Source organism: Bos javanicus, chromosome 10, assembly GCF_032452875.1.
Source record: "Bos javanicus breed banteng chromosome 10, ARS-OSU_banteng_1.0, whole genome shotgun sequence".
Taxonomy (NCBI): domain Eukaryota; kingdom Metazoa; phylum Chordata; class Mammalia; order Artiodactyla; family Bovidae; genus Bos; species Bos javanicus.
The window spans coordinates 33493819-33515008 of NC_083877.1; the positions used below are offsets into that span (position 1 = coordinate 33493819).

At 38.6% G+C, this 21190-nt stretch overlaps 1 protein-coding gene across 1 annotated transcript in view; it reads left to right on the plus strand.

Moving 5' to 3' along the window:
- The first annotated feature begins 201 nt into the window (after nt 1-201).
- SPRED1 (sprouty related EVH1 domain containing 1) overlaps nt 202-21190 on the plus strand; it is a 122991-nt gene continuing 102002 nt past the window's right edge. Inside the window, exon 1 of the mRNA XM_061430716.1 lies at nt 202-1218. Coding sequence (XP_061286700.1) covers nt 1187-1218 — 32 coding nt within the window. The 5' untranslated portion in view covers nt 202-1186. The remainder of the gene's footprint in view (nt 1219-21190) is intronic.

Here is a 21190-nt window from a genome sequence, read left to right on the forward strand (position 1 = left end):
ACAACGATTTGGGAAATGAAGGGAGGAGGGAACTACTTTCCTGAAACTTGCTATGCTGCACACGACTTCGAGTTGCAGTGATTCGTCCGGAGGTCGCAGCTTTTAGTCCTCCTACTTACACGCCCTCTCAGTCCGGGCACCCCGCGCGGCAACCCCGCCCCGTACCCGCTCTGGCCCTCCGGGAAGCCGGCGGCCTGCAGAAATCGCCAGGGACTACTTCGCCTCCTTCTCCCGCGGGCGCCCCCGGTTCGGGCAGCGGCGGCGGCGGAAGGAGCGGGCGGCGTGAGCGCTTCCGCCGCCCCCCTCGCGGCTCCCCTCTGGCGAGCGTGAGGAGCTGGCCCGCGGAGCTGCTGGTGGGCACCGTCTGGTGGGGCACCCGCGGCGGGTCTCCTCGCTCTCCCGCCTCTTCTCCGGACCCTGCCCCTCGGGCGTGCCGCTCTTCTCCGACCCGGGTGAGGGCGATACGTTCGCCCGACCCTGCCTCACACGCGCCCCGCCGCCCCCTCCTCCCTCTTCTGGAGTCGTCCCGGCCGGAGCGTGTCTGGAGGAATCCGCCGCCGTGAGGCCCCTCTCCCGCTTCTGCTCGTCCGGAAGGACCGGCCCGATCGCCGCCCGGGGCTGAGCGGGCAGCCGGCGGCGAGGCGGGAGATGGTGGGGTGGGCTCCGGCAGGACCGCGTCGCCGCCGCCCGGAGCCTGGCCTCGGCACCCCCCCGCCGGCCCCCACCAAGCGGATCCTTGCTTCCTCCTCGCCGCATCCCTGAGGGAAGCGCCGCCTCTGCTCCTGGGTTCTCAGTCCTCCTGCCTGCTCCTTCCTGGCCGGACCCCGCCGCGCTCCACCCGTGGCCCGAGGAGCCGGTCTCCAGTCCACCTTCGCAGCCCCCCCTTCCTTTTCTGCTTGGCTCCCACCCTCCCCGGCCTCCTCGGATCCTTTGGCTGGACGCTGAGGCGAGGGAAGAGGCTGGGGTCGCCACGGTGGAGGTTGTCGCCGCCACCCCCCTGCGGGGGTGGCCGGAGTTCCCGGCTGGGGGGGCACCATTCCGGGTGAGGCATCCACCATGGTGAGGCCCCTGAGCCGCTGCCCCCGCGCCCCCCCGGCCGCCGCTGCCTCCTGCCCCTCAGTGCTGCTGCTGCTCCTCTGCCTGCTGTTGCTCCTCCATCTCCAGATCGGATCGCGGTGAGGGAAAGATGAGCGAGGAGACGGCGACTTCTGACAACGAGTAAGCACCTCACTGATTTTGATTACTAACCGCCCCCACCGCCCCATTTTCCCTCGACGCCTCCCCAGACCTCCTCGGGGACTTGGGTGCTTGCAACCGTGGAGAGTTCGAGTGCATCTTGTTCTAGAGAAAACATTTGATTTCTTGAGCCATTTTATTTAATGGCAGGAACCCCGGACCCCCACCCCCAGCATTTAGTTGCTTTCTTCTGGGAGAAGGTATTGAATTTGGCCTGGGATGGCAATTGTTTGTCCATGAGATGGAATAATATGGATGGATGGAGGAGGGGTAGCAATTATCCCACCCGGTGACTGGAAGACCTCTGGCCTGTCCTTTTTCACTTTAGCACACCAATCAACATACCTTAAATATCCATTTTGCCTCCTTTATAGCTGTTTCACTTGGAAACTAATGTGTGGGAGCACCTCCTGCATCAAACTGCACTTGAATCTTAATTCGATGAGTCAGTGTTTCTTAAATACCGATTAAGCCTCCCCCCGCCCCTCACCCTTTTTAAACTTACGACCTGTAAAATTTTTGTAAAAAATGGAGCTAGGGAAGCATTTTTATAATTTCTGTAGCTTTGGGGACACCTGAAGTGTGGGCGATGTTGAACTATTCTATTTTGCTTTTGCGAACGCTGGACTTGTCTTTATGAGGAGCATAGGAAAATTTTGAAATCTAAATTTTATCTTTCAGCTACATTGAAACACACCGTTCACGTCGATTTAACAGTGTTTACATTGCTGAACATGTTGATGACTTCATTCATTAACTTGTAGAACATCTCAGCTTAAGTTTTTGTTTATTTGGGCTGTCCTTATGTTTTCCAAGCAAAATACTTTGCCTTTTAAATATTTTGCTGTAACATAACAGCTGCCTGGAGGAATAATGAAGCTGCAACAGTTTTCTATTGAGACGGAATTTAATTCCAAGAGAATATTAGTGTCCGTTTTCTTGTTATTAAATTCAAGTTTTGTTTATCTTCGAAGGGTTGGAAAGAGTTAAGTGAGTTAGGACTAGTCCTAGGACGCATTCCTTTAAGTAAAGAGCATTCCTCGAGTCAGACCTTTCTGAGAGCTTTAAAGTCCAAAGCCTAGGCTTGTTTAACATAAAATAGCTTGAGAAATGCAGAGCAGCGTCCCCCCCAGCCCCCATCCACAACACACTCTTTTGAAGAGCGGGGTGTGGGAGAAGGTGGATTGCTGCAGTGTCAGTGCAGTCTAGAAGCAGAAGTGGCCGCCATGTTCTCTCTCTTTTTGTGAATCGCCCTCATTTGCATAGCACACTTTTCATTCATAAAAAAATAATTAAACATCCATCACCTTGGACATCTTGAAAGGATTTCCCAGGAAGAAATTTGAAGCTCAACTGCCAGTCTTAATGTAAAGTTTTGAGTTCAGAAAGTAAGGAGAAATCGAAGTTATAGGTTAAATTCAAAAATATGCGCCCACACAAACAACTACCCCTGTTCTCAGAATGTTGACACAGTTATGTGGGAAATATCAGTTCGGGGAGGTGCTGGGATCACGTGATCGCCTCCATTCATAAAATACCTGGCTGGCCATTCACAGTGCTGTACACTGTCTCACAGCCTTCCGCAGATTAGACCTACTTTGAGAGAGATCAAGAAGTATCTCAGATAACGCTTAGTTAAGAGAAAAACTGCTAAAACCCGTGAACAGAATGACGGTACTTTTTGCTGATACCTTCTTTTAAGAAAGTAGCCTGGATCAAAATGTCAGGTTCTATTTTGGGGGTGGGGGAAGACTAATTACCATATTTAAAGTAAAATATTGAATACCTCCTTTTATGGATGCAGCTGATAGAAACGCTAATATGGAAATGTGAATTGACACACTTGTAAAATACAGTTTTTAAGTGGACTCTTGTAATACTTACCATGGACAAATTGAGAGTACAAGTTTTTTGTTGTAGTGACTACCAGTGAATGATAACTGCTTTTGCACTAAAAATGAATATAAATATTCCCGGTGATTTAATCTCAGAGATTTTGATATTCGAAGCTCCTAATGACAATATTTATTAATGGTAAAATTGCCTTTAAAATAATTAATGTACTTAGTATGGGACAATTTGGAAATTATCTCTCTCAGACTTAAGAATTATGTTTTCACTAATTTATCCTGGTTTGTTATTAAATTTTTTCCTGCTAGGGGCTTTGTTATGTTAATTTTGATAGGTCAAGAATAGTGTGTTTTAACATACCATTTTTGCCATGAGATGTTAACTCTTCGTGGGGACAAACTCTTGTGGGTTTTACTTTTTTTTGTTTTAGAAAGTGATGTGTTCGTCTGATAATCAGTTTTATTAGAGTCTGCATTGTTAGTACAGTAGGTAAATCAGAAAGAGTGAACTTCTTTGGAATGTAGACTTTATCCTGATAATTTAGGTATCTGCTCTTTATAATGTTTTCAAGTGGAAAATTTATTATTTATAATTACATGTATTAGGAAGAAACAGATGTTATGGTAGATGCCCTTAAAGCCTTAGCATAGTTTGAAATTGCCCTAATATATGGTTTTTATTGGAGTCTTATGTATATTTTTTCCTTTTTCTTTTCTCTCTTTTTTAAAAATCCATAATCAATAGGTAATTAGAGACTGTTCTTAACACTTGTATGTTTTTCACCTGATTTTGACTTTTAAAAAGAGTGCAGATTACCAGTGTCTTAAAAAACCATTAACCTTTTCTAGATAGTCATTGTGGTAAAATCAAGGCCTTTAGAGGCCTCATTTTGAAACCTTCTAGTACATGCTTATTTGAAATTAGAGTTATGTGTAGAGAGAGAAATAAATAGTTCTCAGAGGTTGATTGTGGGTATGTATTTAATCAAGTAAGTAATGTATTTAAACTAAGTAAGTAATTCTGTAAGCCTGTAACACTTCGTCTTACACAATGCCACACTTGGGGAAGGTTGGTGAAAGTCTGCTTTTCTTCTCCAGCCTTCAGTAGGAACTGTAACTGCGTTAAAAGTGTTACTAAAAACAACAAAAAATCCTCCATGCAAGAGTGATAGTTTATTTCAAATGATGCACAAACTGGTCTTTAAAGTGAATAAGTAATGTATTTGCATTTCTGCCATTCACATAACAGTATTTAAACATTTGATACATAGTCAAACTCTCCATGAATCGTGTTCATTTATCTGGTTTTTACTATGTGCCAAGAGTAAAAATCTGTGATAAATGCTTTACACATGTATTATGTAATTTATGTATACACATGTAGTTTCAGCAAAGTAGAGTTGCATAGTAGGGTACTGTCATACCTTAATATATATGAATATTTTCTGGTATCATTAAATATTTCCTAAAACATAATTTTTAACACCTACATTATATTCAGTGTATACCATATTTTAATTGATCTACTATTTTTCTGTTATTTCTGAACAGTGCTGCCTTTGATCCTAAGTTGTGTCTTCATCCAAATCTATACCTTTTTCTCCTTGAAATCGTCTAGAGATTGAATAAAATATGCAAATTTTAAGTTGTCCTACTCTTTCTGCTAAATTGCTCTCTAGAAAAGAAGACTCAACGTATGAGACTGCTTATGCCTTGAAATGTCTGTCCAATTCTCTTTGAAAAAAATTTTTGCCCACTTTGAAGGTGGAAATGAGATTGTATTCCTATTTTTTAAATGTCTGGATAATAAAATTGATTTTTTAGGAAACAGAAAACTTGTTAGTTGGTTGTAGAGCAACTGCACTGTTTTTAAATATAAAGAGGATTAAAATGATCATATAAAAGGCATTAATAATTTATGTAACTCTCACCAGCTTTTATGCGGGGCTTCCCTGGTGGCTCAGATGGTAAAGAATCTGCCTGCAATGTGGGAGACCCAGGTTCCATCCCTGGGTTGGAAAGACCTCTGGAGAAAGGCATGGCAACCCACTTCAGTATTCTTGCCTGGAGAATTACATGAATGGAGGAGCCTGGTGGGCTGCTGTCTGGGGTCACAAAGAGTCAGACACCACTATAATGTAAAGAACATTGGTCTTGGACTTGGGAGTTGAGTTTCTGTCCTAACTGTACCTAATTTATTCTCTGATTCTGGGCGAGTGACAGCCTTTGGGGCCCTCAGTTTGCTAACTTGTAAATCAAGGAATTTGAACTAATCATCATCATGGGCTCTTCTTGTTCTAAATTATCCTAAAGTAATACAGAGATAGACACACTGTAAGTCAGTCTAATGTATTAGACTGCTGCTGCTTCGAAGTCGCTTCAGTCGTGTCCGACTCTGTGCGACCCCAGAGACGGCAGCCCACCAGGCTCTGCCGTCCCTGGAATTCTCCAGGCAAAAACACTGGAGTGGGCTGCCATTTCCTTCTCCAATGCATGAAAGTGAAAAGTGAAAGGGCAGTCGCTCAGTTGTGTCCGACTCTTAGCGACCCCATGGACTGCAGCCCACCAGACTTCTCCATCCATGGGATTTTCCAGGCAAGAGTACTGGAGTGGGGTGCCATTGCCTTCTCCATGTATTAGACTACATAGGCTAATACATGTAACATATGTATTTGTTAATTGGTCAGTTTTATTAGATTGTTGATTTTGATATGTTTAAGCAAATGAAAAACTTCCAGTAGATCTCATAGGATGATGAAGTAGAAGCATGAATTTTGAAGAACCAAGATACATTTGGAAACAGTTGGTGCATTCCTAATCTCTAAAGGCTTCCTCATTTTGAGCTTAATTTAATAACCCTGTGTCTTTGATAATATTCATCACAGATGGAAAACTTTTATTTTCTTAAATAAATGTGGTCTTTAGATGAATAAGTGAACAAAAGGCTTTTGGGGTAGATCTTAAGAGGAATGTATTAAGATACCAGCTCTCATGCTTTACTTACTGGCCTAAAAGTGTCAAAAGTCAGTCTTTTCATTTGGTTATTCACACAAATGTTAATCTAACACTAGAGGATAATTTCACATTTATTCAGTGTAAGAAATTAACTCAGATAATGAATTGTTCTTTTAAGTTTAACTTGCTGTTTATTACAAGTTTTGTGTGATAGTGGCATCTCATTTTAGAGTCTAGAACCAAAGTCTTAACAGACCCACAAGGTGGTGTTTTTGTGGCACTCAGAATGGTCTGTAATGGGAAGGAAAAAAAATTGTTGGTATATTTTTGTTTAAACATAGTTCATTATTTTTGTTAAAGCATAGTTAATGAGTACTGGATCTCAGACTGAGATGGTAATTGATGTAGACATAAGGGCTTATGTCTCAGAGTGCTTTTACTAATCTCTACCTGAAATATGTCTGCATTCATAATTGAAGAAAATACCAGCAACCATAGCAGGGTTAGAGGTACTTGAGACAGCAACTATGTTAGTTTCGCAGGGCTGGTCTAACAAAGTGCTACATGTGTCTCATGGCCATCTTCTCTTAAGGACACTAGTCATAATGGATTAGGAGCCCACTCAACTCCACTATGACCTTCTCTTAATTAATTACATCTATGGTGACCGTCTTTCCAAATGAGGTCACTTGCTGTGGTACTGGGGGTTGGGACCTAACGTCTTGTTGGAGAGATTCAGTTCAGTGCATAACACCAATAGATTCATGTTTTTTCCCCATACAGTACATTTCCTGTTTGGTTGTTTCAAATATCTTGAAATAGCACTTACTGCCATCACTAGTTTGAAATTATTATAGTTATTAAGCCATTGGTAGAGCTTGCATTTTAATATGTTAATACAGGAACATTACTACTCTATTAAAATTAAAAATATTTTAGTATATGTGCTGCCGAAGAAAGCACCAAAATTTAAAATATTTTGATAATTATTTCAATATAATTATAATTTTGTAATCTTACGTATTTTATTTAAAATCTTTAATATTCTGAGAAAGGAGGCCATTGACCTCACTAGAACTGCCAAAGAGGTCCATGGCACAAAAGGTTAAAATCTTCCTACTATGACTGAGGTCCTAAAGACTGAACCCAAAGAAAGAGATATAGAATAGGAAGGTTAAGAAATGTGAACAATAAGATGAACAAGTCCAAGATGCAGCTAACAGTTCCAAAAGAAGAAATAATGGGGGAGAGGAAATACTGAGAGATACTGGCTGAGAATTTTCAAAAAGTAGCAAATGAAACACAATTCAGTGAACTAAAAACAACAAAGCCTCACAGTCAAACTGGATTTATTGTGAGATTGCAAGAATGTCAACATGAGAAAATCAATATAGTTTGTCACATTTGAAGAACAAGGAAAACGAATGATACAATCTTAAATGCCAGATTGTCATTTGGTCTCTGCTTATAGTAGGGAAGTGAATGTCCATACTTTATAGATTTATAATATAAATGTTCATAAATATGGATTTATATTATTTTTCTGCTTCCTAGAATTTTACTTTTTCTGATTTAAAATGAGATTGTATTTGATCCACTTTTTAGGATTGCTTTTAGTTCAAGAATCCTGAGTGACTTTCTTTGTACTTTGCAAATCCACATTTAATAGATCATCCATGTTGCTTGTAAATGTAGGATTGAACAGTAGAAATTACCTAGTATATGAAATTTTAAAATTACTTTGGAAGGCATTTTCTTTCTATATTTAGAGTGTGAAGAATAAGCATTTCTAAATTTAAGAGTAATTGGAAATGAAATTTTAATATCAGTTTTATCATTTTATTGCTAAATGTTATCTGTGAAACAGGTATTATAGTTTCAATAAAGGGCATTATGACTTGGAATGCAGAATTTAATTGTCTCTTGGTATTATATAATGACACTATACTTATGATTAGACACATTTTGTTTGTCTCTTCACTTGATTAGAGATTAATTTCACAAATACGCAGTATTTGTTAATGTTTTAGTATCCAGTAGTTGGATTACCAAACTTTAGATGGAATTTAGTGAACTTTGACTTTTTTGATGCTACTTTTTCAAAGTTATAACTTTTACCACATCAGAATGTTAATGATTAACTTTGGCATAAAATCACCAAACTTCTTTCACTGTTCTGTTGTGAATTACATTGGTATTTTGAGATTGGAATTAGGGATCAGTTCTGGGTTTGTCCCTTTAATTATATGTAAAAGCATTTCAGAATTTTAGTTGCTAAGTTATATATATGGATTTCTTAGTTTTTCACGTCAGATACCATTAGTAACTTTTTCTTGAAACTCAGTTCAGTGACATTTGAGTGCCTATTAGGCACTTGACTTTTCTTTAGCCCTGGAGATACAAAGATAAGTAAAACCTGATAACTGCTTTCACTATCCAGCAAGGGAACTAGATCCCTCTGAAATGTGCTGAGTGCTCTGGTTATGAAGTCTTCAAGGCTTAAGAAGAAAGTAATTTTACCGTTGATGAACTGCAGAGTGGGAGTTGTGTGTGAAGGAGGCCTTCAGAAAAGAGATGGTATTTAGGAGTCAGCCAGAGATGAGGGCAATGGGAAGAGGAGGGGCATTCCAAGAAGAGAGGCTGGTGGGGAGGGGGAACTGAAAAACAAGCATAGAAGATATTTAAGTAATCTGAAACTGAACTACAGTATCTGCAAAATATGCCTATAGTTGAAGCCAGTGAAGAATTGCCCAAGGATAATGTTAAAAAGTAATAGAAAATGAATAGTGAGAATCAGGAGTGTTTTTAAGGGAGAGTGAGAAGGGAATGGCACCCCACTCCAGTACTCTTGCCTGGAAAATCCCATGGGCGGAGGAGCCTGGTAGGCTACAGTCCATGGGGTCGCTAAGAGTTGGACACGACTGAGTGACTTCACTTTCCCTTTTCACTTTCATGCATTGGAGAAGGAAATGGCATCCCACTCCAGTGTTCTTGCCTGGAGAATCCCAGGGACTGAGGAGCCTGGTGGGCTGCCGTCTATGGGGTCGCACAGAGTCAGACACTACTGTAGCGACTTAGCAGCAGCAGCAGCAGCAGCAGCAGAGAAGGGACAATAAAAGACAGAAAAGTCTTGAGAGGTAGGAGAGAAATTAGACAAAATGGGAAGTGATGAAATGGCGACAGCAAAAAGCAAGATTATGTAAGTTTAGGGGGAAGTTTGGAGTTGAGATTATTTATTAAATGAGGTGATGTTGATAATGGAGAAGAGGAAAACAAAAAATAAGGGAAGGTTGTTAATTGGGAGAGCACGGCCCAGGAAAGAGGAGTCTTGCAAACTGTTTAATTGCTTGGGTCAGATACTGTGCTAGATTTAATCCTCCTAATGACCATGTGAACTAAGTATTATCCATAGTTTACAATTGAGATAACCAAGACTTAAAAGAGTTTTAGTAACTTACTTGTAGCCATGCAAGAGAGTGAGTGGTAGAACTGAGATTCAAATTGCACTATATTTATACCACACTGTACCTCATATCGGAGAAGGCAGTGGCACCCCACTCCAGTACTCTTGCCTGGAAAATCCCATGGACGCAGGAGCCTGGTAGGCTGCAGTCCATGGAGTCGCTACGAGTCGGACACAGCTGAGTGACTTCACTTTCACTTTTCACTTTCATGCATTGGAGGAGGAAATGTCAACCCACTCCAGTGTTCTTGCCTGGAGAATCCCAGGGATGAGGGAGCCTGGTGGGCTGCTGTCTATGGGGTCGCACAGAGTCGGACATGACTGAAGTGACTTAGCAGCAGCAGCAGCGGTACCTCATATATTTCATGGCCAGACTAGATTTTGAAGAAAAAAAAAATAAGCTTGAAGTGATAGGTTGACAAGTAGAAGTGACAACTGTTTTGAGGGATTATAAGTTTTGATAAAAAGAACTGGTAGAGGGCAAGTGGGGAAATCAAAAGATAGATTTTGATCAAAGAACACAGACTCCAGAGTGGTAACATGATGGAAGATTAAAGTAGAAACAGGTTGTTGGAGTAGAGGAACCAGGATTTTTTAGGATATTTTAAAAGTTCACTAGTATGGCTGTTCAGTTTCCTGGGTTGGTATCAGAAGTTGAGGTGGAGAGGAATCCTGAGCCAGGGCCATTGTATTTAATTAGTGTGTGGGATGAGCTGCTTAAAATTGAGTATGACTATTGACATCTGCCACTGCAATTTTAAGAAACAGGAGTAAGGGTTTTGGAATTGGAAATTGAAAAGGAGGGTGTCACAGAGGATAAGAAAAGGGAAGGGCTTATCCTGGAGGAGTTGGGAGTATTGGAAGTGATAGGATCTCATATAATAATGGTGTTGGTAATTAGGAAATAGAAAGGAAGCTAGACATGTGAATAAATTATCCAGATTTGGAACTTACCATGAACTTAAAGAATTTTCTGAGAGACTGACCAAAATGTTGACTGATACTATAGGGCTTTATCCGAATAAATGATATTGTCTTTGACAGAACATTTTGTATTTTGGGGATACTTTAATCCTAATACGGTTATAAAGATCTTTTTGAAACAAAATTCACTGAATTTCTATAATTGACTTGGTATTCATAATTAACATGATCTGTGGTTACTACTGACTGTCTCATTAAGACTTCGGCAAGTCATGTAACCTGACTTTGTGCTTGATTTTCCATCTGTAAAGCCAGGATAACATGTCCCTACTTCAGCGGGATGTTAAAAGATAAAACGTAACCTTCCCTCCTCCCTCCATAACATTTTTTGATTAGAGATAAGAGAATATTAAAAAGAACTTTCAGTTCTTGAGGAGAAAGGTACTATGTTCATGAAATAATCAGTACTCATTTTCATTTAGCCTTAAGGTAGGGTTACTTTTTGAAAAGGATTACGGACCTGATGGAAAAATTGTATTTGAGTTTAAATGTTGAAAAGCTGCTTTTCAGAAACACTTAAAATTTAAACATTCCAACACAAAAAAATAATATAAATCTCTATTGTGTATATTTTTCAAAGCAATTTTAGCATCTGAGCACATTTTGGAAATACGTATAAATAGATTTGATGTCTCTCCATCAAAATTGGCTTCCCTGATAGCTCAGTTGGTAAAGAATCCGCCTGCAGTGTAGGAGACCTGGATTTGATTCCTGGGTCGGGAAGATCCACTGGAGAAGGGATAGGCTACCTACTCCAGTATCCTTGGGCCCTTGTGGATCAGCTGGTGAAGAACATGCCTGAAATGTGGGAGACCTGGGTTCGATCACTGGGTTGGGAAGATCCCCTGGAGAAGAGAAAAGTTACCCTCTCCAGTATTCTGGACTGGAGAATTCCATGGACTACAGTCCCGTGTGATCACGAAGCGTTGGATATGACTGAACAGCTTTCACTTTCATAAAAATTAGCTAATTTCAGTGGGGAAGGGAGAAGGCAATGGCCACCCACTCCAGTACTCTTGCCTGAAAAATCCCATGGACGGAGGACCCTGGTAGGCTGCAGTCCATGGGATCACAAAGAGTCGGACATGACTGAGCGACTTCACTTTCACTTTTCACTTTCATGCATTGAAGGAAATGGCAACCCACTCCAGTGTTCTTGCCTGGAGAATCCCAGGGATGGCGGAGCCTGGTGGGCTGCTGTCTATGGGGTCGCACAGAGTCGGACACGACTGAAGCGACTTAGTAGCAGCAGCAGCAGTGGGGAAAAGTCATCTTTTGCAGAGTTGAATGAAGGAACTTTCAGATTATATGGAGGGGGAAAGAAATTACTTTCATGGGAGATGGGAGGAGGAGTCTTTTTTTCAGGTTATTAAAGATTTAGATTTTTAATTTTTTGCCTGTGTAATCAACTAGGAACTCATAATGGGTGACGTGAGCTAGATCTGCTAGCTAGAAGTTTGTTGCTGTGTCTTAGTGCTGACTTTGATTTGGACAGCTAAAGGTCTGTACGCTTATATTTAGTTCATTTTATAATCATCAGCAACTAAAGCAAAAATTTGTTTATATTTTGATTTAGCCTGATGTTTAACATTATTACTCTGATACTGTGTCATTTGTTATTTAGAAAATAATAGCCTTAGATATGTAGTTACTAAAACTTGGTTTAGGATCGAGTTTGAAGTTATCTATGAATCAAAGTCCTAAATGAACATAAATTAGGAGCTTAAAAATACGAGGAAAAATGTGTATGCTTTTTCTCTTGAGAGTTATTTTATTTGATCCAAAAAACTTAATCAACTTAGAGTTAAGAAAATATAACAAATAACTTTAATAAGTAGTCTATCAAATTAAGATATTTTTTCAACTCTATGATAATTTTTTCAAAAAGAAAGGGGAGAGAAGTAGATGAATGAGTGGACAAGCTGGCCTCTCTATAATCACCTGAGTTTTCATTTGCAGTTTTTCCTCATCTTGATACTTCGGGAGAGAGCAAAGTTAGCTTCTTAGTTTTATCAGTTTAGCTCAGTCATGTCCGACTCTTTGTTGACCCCATGGACTGCAGCACACCAGGCTTCCCTGCCCATCACCAGCTCCTAGAGCTTGCTCAAATTCTTGTCTATCGAGTCGGTGATGACATCCAACCATCTCATCCTCTCTCACCCCCTTCTCTTCCTCCCTTCAGTGTTTCCCAACATCAGGGTATTTTCTAATGAGTCAGTTCTTTGCATCAGGTGGCTAAAGTATTGGAGTTTCAGCTTCAGCATCCGTCCTTCCAAAGAATATTCAGGACTGATTTCCTTTAGGATTGGCTGGTTTGATCTCCTTGCAGTCCAAGGGACTCTCAAGAGTCTTCTCCAAAACCACAATTCAAAAGCATCAGTCCTTCAGCGCTCAGCTCTTTATGGTCCAGTCACATTCATACATGACCTCTGGAAAAACCATAGCTTTGACTCAGCGGACCTTTGTTGGCAAAGTAATGTCTCTGTTTTTTAATATGCTGTCTAGGTTGGTCATAGCTTTTATTTCAAGGAGCAGGTGTCTTTTAATTTTATGATTGTAGTCACCATCTGCAGTGATTTTGGAGCCCAAGAAAATAAAGCCTGTCACTGTTTTTTGATTCCCCCCCACCCCATCTCTTTGCCATGAAGTGATGCCATGGTCTTAGTTTTTTGAATGTTGAGTTTTAAATTATATAGGTCCTATTGAGTCTGAATCTGTACTGTGTACTCGGTCCCAGCATACATCATACAAAAGTAGTTTGACTTAATAATTACTGGCTAATGTCTAGTCATTTTTGGTTTTACACTATTTCAGCTAGGTCCTTAGTAGGAAAACTGAGCTGAATCCTTTTAATTGATTTCTGATATCTGAATATCCCCACCAAACTAGTATGTTGAAATCCTAACCCCCAGAGACAATGGTATAATGGTGTGGGGCCTTAAATCATGAGGACGGAGGTTCCACAGAGTCCCTTGCACCATGTGAAAAGTCCCTAGCTGTGAACCAGGAAGAAGGCCTTTACCCAGCCATGCTGGCATCTCGATCTTGAACTTCTCAGCCTCCAGAGTTGTGAAAAATAAATTCCGGTTGTTTATTAGCTACCTTCCCCATTCTGTTGTATTTTGTTACTGCAAGCTGATGGACTAAGACACTGACTTTGTTTTGGGGAGGACAAAACAAGAACAAAACTCAGCATAGTTTTCAGTTGTTTCTAGTACCGTACAGATATATTTTTATTCGTTTTAATAGTGTATATATGAATATTATTTATTTTCCTCAAATGTACTTAATTTCTATACTTACACATGGGTTTTTTTAGTAATCATTATTTTAATGTCTATAATAGTTCATCAAGTTGTACCATAAGTTTACATAGGTATTTTCTTGGTAGTGAACACTTTGGTGTCCAGCTCTTGGCTTATCAATAAAATTGTAATGAGCATCTTTTCTGCATACATTTGTTTTTTTTTCTGTTCAATTAATTTCTTAGGTACATTTATGGGAGTGAAATACTTAATGTCAAAGAATATGTGGCCTTAAATTCTAATTATGAAGTGTTGATTTCAAACAATTGTATTTTTTGCCTATTGTGGATTATTTATAAATGCATTCTCATATTTCTTAGATTTCATCTTTATTCTTTAGTACCTTGTGGGTTTTTTACATAGCTCCCAATATGTAATTAAGTGACAGCTAATGTTGGAATGAGTAGCAGCATTGTCTTAAAATCATTTGATAGATTTAGTCTTGATAACAGCTACTTGAAATGTTATTACTGTATTACCTGCAATTACAAAGGTGAGAAAACTGGGACTTAAGGAAGTTGAATAGCTGGTGGAGACTCCAAGGCCCATACCCTAAAACAGCTTTTAAACTCTTGATTGTAATAGTAACAAATACTTTCTATTTTTTAACAAAGTGTGCATAGGTACATACATGCATTCATACACACACACACACAAAACCTTTTGTAAAACAACTTGGACTTAAGATGACACAAGCTGATTTCTGTATTCTATAGATTAGAATTATAGGATATTTTATCTATTCTGTGTAAAAATAATGCTGCTTAAGACACTTGTAGTTAAAGTGCCAGGTTCTGAACTACAGTGCAATTTATGGAATATTGTCCTTTAAGGATGTGTCTCCTTATTGGTACTAAAGATTTATATTTATGTTCAGCTTATTATTTCATGAAAATAGATAATATGAAAAGGTATAGGATTCTCAGGGCAGTGCATTTCAGGGTTGAGTTGTGAGGCACTGTAGGGGAATTCATATTTGAATCACTGAAGCTAGGTTATAGATAATAAGCGTTACATCATTGCGTCTCAGATTTCTTTCACTGAAGTGCCCCAAATTTATCATTCATGAATTTGGGAATGTATCCCAAAGCAGCTTGTAAAAAGTATATAGTTATTTTGAAATCTGATAAACAATTTCAAAGATACTATGAATATTGCATTTTAGTCAATAATTGAGTTGTTTTTTCAATATGAAATGGAATGTTTTTAATCATTTATATTAGGAAAAAAAGAAAACTTTTAACTGTAAAGTCTTTGTGTATTTATATCCTATGGCATTATATGCCTCTAACTTGTGTGGCACATTTCTGGGAGGAAGTGTACTCTGGTTAGAGGCAGCATTTAGAGTACATTAGGGTGTTGCTCAAGGGCAAGTCATGATCGTGCACTGTAATTACAGCAGATGCCATTTTCAAACAAAAAGTAAGAACGTAAAAATCCAGCAAAGATTAATAGAAACTTTTTGAAGTACAAAAAGAATACAATCACATTGTAGGAAACTTGGAACATAGCAGGAAATTACCCACAGAAGAAGTTTTCTTTTTTGCACTCATGTTAAAAGTTTTATAAAGGCAAAAAATACATAGAAAGGATTTTAAGATTTGTTTCTCTAAAAATGTCACATAGATCATATGATTTATATATATAGTGAGTTACCTGTATCAGAAAGAATAGAATTATGCCAGTTGGCACATTATAAAATCTGGAGATCTATATAGAAAAGAAAAGAAACTCAGATTCTAGTCTCAGTTTTGCCATTTACTTATGTGAGTTAGAGCAAGTCTTTTAGTGTCTGAGCATCTGTGCTTATGAAGACAGTAATCTTTTCTTACCCATAAATTACTTTTTGCATGAAAATTATATAAAAATGGATTTGTGTATGTATGAGTTTTGATTTACCAATGGGGAGAAGTAGTGTTTTTTAGATGATTGGGGGGAAAAAAAATAGAAGTAAGCAGAGAAGGCAGAAAAAGGAAAGGTTTTAGAAGACTTCAGGAAGAAGAGGAAAGCCTAGGAATTAGAATCGAAGTGTGTGGGCCTGATTGGGGAACTAAATGGTATCGGTACATATAAAAAGTATAGCTAAGTTAAAGATTATTTGTTGTTGTTCAACCGCTAAGTTGTGTCCAACTCTTTTTGACCTCTGTGGACTGCAGCACGCCTGCTTCTGTGTTTTTTAGATTTGGTTTCCACTTCAGGAAACGGGAAAGAGGTTAGTTTAGTGTGAGGAGATTTTAAATCTTGAAATGTGTTTTAGTCTATAAATCATAGGCTTTTATTCTACGATTTATTCTATACATCGTATGAATTTTATCCTGATACGTTCTTCCATTTTGGATAATATTAATTGCTGAAGTGTATTAAGTATTTTGCTGTATGTCAAACATGAATTACCTCATTTGACCTTTCATTCCAAAGCAGATTATGATTAACTTTCAGTTCCTTTTTTAAAAACCTTTGGTGCACGAAATTAGACTAATGATTATCTTGGTTCGTACTGTCATCATTGGTTTATGTATGGACCTCTGTAGTCTGTTGTTTTTACTTTTTTATTTACTTGACAAGTATTCACTTAGTATAATCCAAGAATCAGGACATTGATGATAGCTAAAATCTACCTAACATACTGCTGTTATATTCCTTTGACCTCTTCCTCGAGGTTACTTTATCATGTGTTGTGTATATCATTTTGTTGCTGTTGTTCAGTCACCAACTTGTCCATGAGGTTGACTTTGCCACCCCACAGACTATAGCATGCCAGGCTTCTCTGTATCCACTATATCCAGGAGTTTGCTCACATTCATGTCCGTTGAGTTGGTGATGCTATCTATCTCATCTTTTGCCACCTGCTTCTCCTTTTGCCTTCAATCCTTCCCAGCATCAGGGTCTTTTCCAGTGAGTCGGCTCTTCACATCAAGTATTGGCCAAAGTATTGGAGCTTGAGCTTTAGCAGCAGTCCTTCCAATGAACATTCAGGGTTGATTTCCTTTACTTCCTGTTAAAAAAAACCTTTATCATGTATATGTACGCCTAACAGTGTCTCATTATTTTTGAAATCTATAAAGGGGATATGGGCTTCCCTGGTGGCTCAGTGGTAAAGAATCTGCTTGCCAATGCAGGAGACACAGGTTCAGTCCCTGGACTGAGAAGATCTCCTGGAAGGAAATGGCAACGCACTCCAATATTGTTGCCTGGAAAATCCTATGGACAGAGGAGCCTGAAGCTATAATCCATACGTCTAAACAACAACAACAAAAGGAATGTACTTAGTGTATATTAACTCCTGAACTGATTTTTTTTATGCTCAGTAATGTCTTAAGATGTCTCCATTCTTTTTGTTATAGTTTTTTATTCATTTGCCCTGCCATATAATACTCCATTGTGTTACATTACTACAATATAGACAGTCTGTTGTCTAAGAATATTTGAGTTATTTTTAGGTATTTGCTATCATGAGTGTTACCACTGTGAACTTTTTTGCAGTATTCTAATGCATATATGCTAAAGGTTCTCTTTAATGTATTTGGGGTTAAAATAGTTGGATTTAAGTTATGTTGTAAATTTTCAAGTTTACAAGGTAATACAAAACTGTCCCCATGCAGTTCCAATTTGTACTCCTACTGGCAGTGTAAGAGAAGAGGTATAAAAACTACATTTTTATAACAGATGATATTTGCTAACATTTTTTTTTTTTTTTGCTTACTGTGTGACAGACACTGTTCTAAATGCTTACATGAATTAATAAATTTTTAAATTCCCACATCCATCCTGTTGGGCACTGTTACATCTGTTTTATAGATGAGGAAGCTGAGGCATGAGAGGACTAACCTATTAGTACATGATAGGATTCAAACTTCGTTAGGTCGGGATATCTTACCTTTCCAAATGCCCATTTATGGATTTACCTTCTCCTTTCCTTTTCCTCTGTCCCCATCAGTTTCTTGGTCTTTATTTGCTTTTGATAGTGAGTTTTGGTTATTGTTTCTTTATATAATTTTGTGTTAGTGTTGTCCATTGTGTAGTCTTCCTTTAAAAAGCAATTTCTTAAAAAACCAAAGTTTTCTCATTTGTAGAATGAGTAAGATGGTTCAGATGATACCTAGCATTTTTGGCTCTAGTATTTTGTAACTTGACATAGTCTCCTATGTAGAAAATTTTCACATTTTCTGTTTCTTAAATCTTAAGATGTGAAACAGTTTAGAATGCTTTATTTCATTGTAAAATTTCACTTAAAGTTAATTGTTTATGTTTAATAGAATATTGTCAGCTTTCCTGGTGGCTCAGACAATAAAGAATCTGCCTGCAGTGTAGGAGACCTGGGTTAGGAAGATCATCTGGAGAAGGGAATGGCTACCTACTCCAGTATTCTTTCCTGGAGAATTCCATGGATAGAGGAGCCTGGGGAGCTATAGTCCATGAGTTGCAAAGAGTCAGACATGACTGAGTGATTATCTGTACATCAGCAAGCTATTAAGTAGCTAACAAAATTCTGGCATGGACGTGAATGTATACTGATTTCAGCATAGGCTTTTGTGTATACGTCTGTTGAGCTGAATGAAATTTTTTCCTTTAGTGTTTGTAAGTATTGTTCTTGAGGGTTTTTTTGTTTGTTTTGTTTTTTTAAGCCAGTCATCTTTGTACTCTGCTGCCACTTGATCTGTAAATGTTTTGTTTTTTGTTTTACCCTTTAGGTACTGAGTTAAGATAAAATATTATTTTAAAATTCTGATTCTAGTGATAGATGACAGTTTATTTGACAGTTTATTGGGTTAATATTGAATGACAAAGTTCTAGACCCAGTTGTATATACTTAATTATCTGTATATCTTGCCAAAGTAGGATATTATCTCAACCTCAGATCTTTAAGTGTTTAGGTGCTGTAAAAATAGCAGTTAGAACTGTTTCAGTAAAGTCTGTTAATTCAAATCCATTATGTGTGTGCTGCACATGTAGTGGTAGTTAAATGTTGCAGTGCAGTGAGCCCTATAAGCATCAGTCATACATGTGTGCTGAAGTGGCAGGCCGATAGAAACAGCCAAACAGATGGAGATCAGGGTGTTGCAGCATTTCTTACTAGTCAAATTTAGTCCTTCTTCTGGTTTTTACATTGCTGTTAGCTTTGGCACAGTCATTAATATTGATTCTGAGTGAAATAGATAAAACAAACATTAATGAGCATTTCTTATTTGCTGGAGAAAGGATTGGAACTAAATTTTTTTAAGTTTTCTGGTGTTAAGCTGATAAGCTTTGGGGATACAGATGAGTAAAATCTGAGTCTTTTTGCCTTCACAGAGTTCTCAGTCTGATACTGGAAATACATGATTGGTTCTTTGGTAATGAAGGACTTGATTCCCTGCTATTGGAAAAAATAGTCCCAGAAGAGTGAGGAAAAACATTGAAAGTAAAAAGTACTTCATTTTGGAAAGACATGTTTACATGTTATGTATATAACTTTGTGTGTAGTTCAGTAATCTGGTGATTAAAGTAGCTACAGTCTTGTCTTTCAATTCACTTTGAAGTTTTTATGGTAGGATAGATTGTGTCTGAATGTGGAAGTGTTAGTCGCTCAGTTGTTTCTGACTCTTTGTGACCCAGTGGACTGTAGCCTGCCAGGTTCCTCTGTCCATGGGATTTTCCAGGCAAGAATACTGGAGTGAGTTGCCAGTCCCTTCTCTAGGAGATGTTCCCCACCCAGGGATTGAACCCAGGTCTCCTGCATTGCGGGCAGATGCTTTACCATCTGAGCCAGCAGAGAAGCTGTGAATTTCTCCAGGCAAGAATACTGGAGTGGGTAGCCCTGCCCTTCTCCAGGGTATCTTCATAACCCAGGGATCAAACTCAGGTCTCTGGTATTGCAGTCAGATTCTTTACTGTGTAAGAAAGGTAAAAGATTTAAGGACTTCCCTGGTGGTCCAGTGGCTAAGACGCCAAGCCTCCAACACAAGAGCCCTGAGTTCCATTCATGGTGAGGGAACTAGATCCCAGATGCTGCAACTAAGTTCACGTGCTGGAACTAAAGATATAGCATGCTGCAGTTTAAAAAGATCCCGCATGCCGCAGTGAAGGTAGAAATCCTACATGCTGCAACTAAGACCTGGAGTAGCCAAATAAATAAAAATAAATTTTTATAACAAAGGAAAAAGATTTAGTGTCTTAACAACTTAGAGCTGAGAGTAGATGATTATTGTGAACTTAGCCTTTTTATGACTTTAGATTATGTATTATAGATAGTTACATTTATTGATGTTTACTTAAAAGATATGAAATCTTTATATATAAATCTAATACATATAAATCTAGTCTATATAAATAAATTATATATATGAGTGTTTACTTAAAAATACTTTAATCTTTTCTTTTTAAAAATCATTTCTTTGGTTAGCAAGAGCTTTGAAATGAGTCATTTGTAATATTTTAGTCCACGTGGGTCAGGTTTTAGTGTAAGAACATGAGCTGTGTTATCAAAGCTAGATAAATGGTGCAAAAAGCCTAAATTTGATAGGAAGACAAAGGGGGCATTTTAGGTGAAGTACGTTGTTGCGGTTCCAAACTCCTCAAGTAACTTGCCATGAACTTAAGCTACTGTAATTTTTCTCCATTTCTTCTTAATTATTGTATTAAAAACTATAGATTTTATGGGCAGAGAGGACAAGGTAGAAGCATTGAAGGGTTTACATACACATGCTGTTTGGTCATTGTCTCTCATCAGCCTACATCATCTTGAGAATTTTTCTCTATTGTATACTAAAGAGCTTTCAAAAGTTTGTGGCAGATACTGGTAAAGCAAGCATAAAATAGTTCTCATATTGCTGTGTTTCCTCAGAAATTTCATGTGTGTGTACAGTCTTAATTTGAAATAATTTTAGACCTACAAAAAGGTAAGAAAAAATGTACCAAGAATATTCATATATTCTTTGACTGGCTTTCTAAAATGTTGGTATCTTAAATAGCCAAACAGGAAATTAACACTGATAATAATATTATCTACAGACCTTATTTCAAGTTTTATCAGTTGTTCTATTAGTGTCCTTTTCTAGTTCAGGATCCAATCCAGCATTGCGTGTTGTAGCAAGTATTCACGTCTCTTTGTTTCCTGTAATCTGGAATAGTTCTTCAGTCTTTGTTTCATAATTTTGAAACTATTTTGAAGAATACTGACCAAGTATTTTGTAGAATGTTCTTCAGTTTGCAAAATTCTGATGCTCAGTCTTGATTAAATCGAAGTTAAACGTTTTGGGTGACAGTGCTGTAGAGTGAAGGTGTGTTCATGCTTCAGGAGGTCTGTGACGGTGATACGTCCTGTACTAATGATATGAGCTTTGATCATTTGGTTAACGTGATGTCTGCCAGGTTCTTAGTCAGGGCTTCAGTCAGTTGCTTCTTGTTCTGTAGCTTGG